Source organism: Metopolophium dirhodum, chromosome 2, assembly GCF_019925205.1.
Source record: "Metopolophium dirhodum isolate CAU chromosome 2, ASM1992520v1, whole genome shotgun sequence".
Taxonomy (NCBI): domain Eukaryota; kingdom Metazoa; phylum Arthropoda; class Insecta; order Hemiptera; family Aphididae; genus Metopolophium; species Metopolophium dirhodum.
This window is the reverse complement of record NC_083561.1, coordinates 32,984,081-32,986,907: the sequence shown is the minus strand read 5'-3', so window position 1 is coordinate 32,986,907 and position 2,827 is coordinate 32,984,081. Positions and strand designations below refer to the sequence as shown.

General features: G+C 41.5%; 1 protein-coding gene across 1 annotated transcript; it reads left to right on the top strand.

The window, feature by feature from the left end:
* The first annotated feature begins 1,860 nt into the window (after positions 1–1,860).
* Positions 1,861–2,202, top strand: LOC132938905 (uncharacterized). The gene has a single exon (XM_061005893.1). The coding sequence runs from the start codon at positions 1,861–1,863 to the stop codon at positions 2,200–2,202; it is 342 nt and encodes a 113-aa protein (XP_060861876.1).
* The last annotated feature ends 625 nt before the right edge of the window (positions 2,203–2,827 follow it).

The window sequence follows — 2,827 nt, the reverse complement described above, 5'->3', positions numbered from 1 at the left end:
CGGCCGAGAGTGACCTTATCGATTAAATGCTTAGCAGGTACAAAGAAATATTTAAAGAGGGTCTAGGTACTTTTAACTCATATACAGTATCGTTGAGAGTGAAACCAGGCACGATCCCGAAGTTTTGCAAACACCGCCCAGTCCCTATAGCGCTTAGGAAAAAAGTGGAAGAGGAAATCGAGTGATTAGTGAAGAACCGGACGTTAGTTTGCGTTCCTTTCGGGTTAAAGTCATCGGCATGGGAATTTCAAAAGGCAATAGAGAGCATCACCTCGTGGTTAGAAGTGATTGAAGTTTTCATTGACGACATCATTGTTTCGGGCAAAACAGTACGCGAACACAACTCGCGACTAGACAAACTTTTAGGAGCGTTAAATGTAGCAGGTTTAAAAGTAAAAAAAGAAAAGTGTTGTTTTCTACAATCATCGGTAGAATATCTGGGTCATAAAATTGACGGAAAGGGATTACACACATTAGATAAACATATAAAAGCAGCCCCGTCTCCCCAAAATAAGTCCGAATTAAAAAGTTTCCTTGGGTAAGTAACTTATTATGCTAAATTCATTAAAAATGCAGCATCAGTACTTAAAGCATTATACAATCTACTCAAAGAAAACGCCCAGTGGGTTTGGACAAGGGAGATAAACACTGCGTTCCAAAATATAAAAAAAATGTTGTCGTCCACGCCTATACTAGATCATTATAATCCAGAGAAGCCAGTCAAGTTAAGTGTGGATGCATCTGCGTTTGCCGTCGGGGCGGTGTTAACACACGTTTAAGCAGACAAGGTCGAGAAACCAATAGCTTACGCGTCATGGGTGTTATCGAAGACGGAGTGTCAATACTCGCAAATTGAGAGAGAAGGTTTAGCCATAATTTTCGGCATACGCACGTAAATTCACGTTGGTAACAGACCACAGACCGCTATATCACATGTTCGGAAAAAAAAGGCATACCGATATACGCAGCTAATCGACTCCAAAGGTGGGCATATGTATTGTCCGCTTTTGATTTCGACATTGTTTTCGTTAAATCCAGAGAAAATGCTGCGGATTTTGTATCACGAATAAGAAGAATAGGTAAAGCGGTAGATACGCCTTCCGACCTAAATTGTGTAAACTTTATCTATGACGATTGTCCATTCATCATTAATTGGACGAAAATAAAAACACAGTCACGCGTGGATAAAACCTTATCGCGCGTAATTAGAGCGATTAATACCATTGAGTGGCCCGTGGACGCTAACACGGTAGAATCATTAAAACCGTACTATCTTCGTAGAAACGAGTTAACCACGGAACAAGATTGCCTAATGTGGGGTTATAAAGTAATTATCCCCGATAAGTACAGAACAGCGATATTAAAAGAATTACATTCCACACACTCAGGCTAGTCATATAAAAGCAATAGCGCGTTCTTATTTTTGGTGGCCTATGCTCGATTCAGACATCAAAAACATTGCGCGTAACTGTCAAAACTGCTTACAAGTTAGGTCATCGCCTCCGAAAGCCCTGCTTACGCCCTGGAAGTGGCCAGAACAGCCTTGGACTAGGTTACACATAGATTTTTCGGGCCCATTCAAAAATAAGGTTTTTTTGATAGTAGTAGACGCAACCTCAAAGTGGTTGGAGGTTTTTGAGGTTAACGGCACTACCGCAAGTATAGTAATTTCAAAACTTCAAGAACTAATATCGAGGTTTGGAATCCCAAAGTCCATAACCTCGGACGGAGCTAAATGTTTCACAGGAAGGGAGTTTGAAACGTTCTGGTAGGTGCACCCTTCCACCCAGAAACTAATGGGGCCGCGGAGTCGGGAGTCAAGACCATAAAACATTTTAAAAAAAAAATAACACCACCAAAATGACTCAAATACAAAAATTTTTGATGATGTACCGCAACACTCCACACTCGACAACACTACAGGCTCCGGCAAAATTGCTGTTAGGACGGAATATCAGAACACAATTCGACGCACTGATACCCAGTAGCGTCGACGTAGTTAACGGGCGCCAAACAGCGCAAATCAAACACCACGGTAAACGTCAACACGAGCTAAAAATAGGGGATACGGTGGTGGTGCGCGACTACCGTAACAACGACCAAAAAAGGTCAAAAGGTACAGTAACAAAGTCACTAAGCAAAAATGTCATTGAGGTCGATACGGAAGAGGGTATTTGGAAAAGACACTTAGACCAAACATAAGCGATAAACAGTGTAGGGAGCGCGGGGGATACGTTAGATCAGAACGCGCCCAGTGAAAACGTCGGGGTTGTATCCGAGAATCAGCCTACCGAAATGCCCACCACTTTGACTAGGTCGTTTAAAGCGTAAAAAAAAAAAAAAGTGTAAACCACGGCTGTAAACGGCCGTTTCTTATTGTCTCATAATTAGTACTAGTGCACGCGGTACCTGGTAAAAGTTAAATATATTTTTTGTATTCCATACAAGTGTTTTTGTATAGATTTAAGGATAGACGTGTGGTATATTGGTAAAATACACAATATACCGGTTTTCATTTGTATTAAGTTGGTCCTGTAAGAGACCGGTTCCCACCGACAGGCTCACGACGATTACGGTATTATTACGATTATTGTATATTATAATATGTTTGGTATTCGAACCTTACTTACAATTACGTGGTGTCGTTTGTTACTTCGCCACATATGTTGTTGAGTCGTTGGTTTGAAATGAGAATCCTTTTATCTTTTCAGCGGACCTAAGACGAAGCGGACTATAATTAGTATAACAGCCACGGGCCGGCGACTTTGACCACCGCGGCGGAAACTGTAATTCTTGACATACAAGCGCATCAACGCGTGTCAGTAGT

Bases quoted from the DNA above. Each gene is read 5' to 3' on its own strand.
- LOC132938905 (XM_061005893.1), top strand. From the start codon at position 1,861: ATGACTCAAATACAAAAATTTTTGATGATGTACCGCAACACTCCACAC.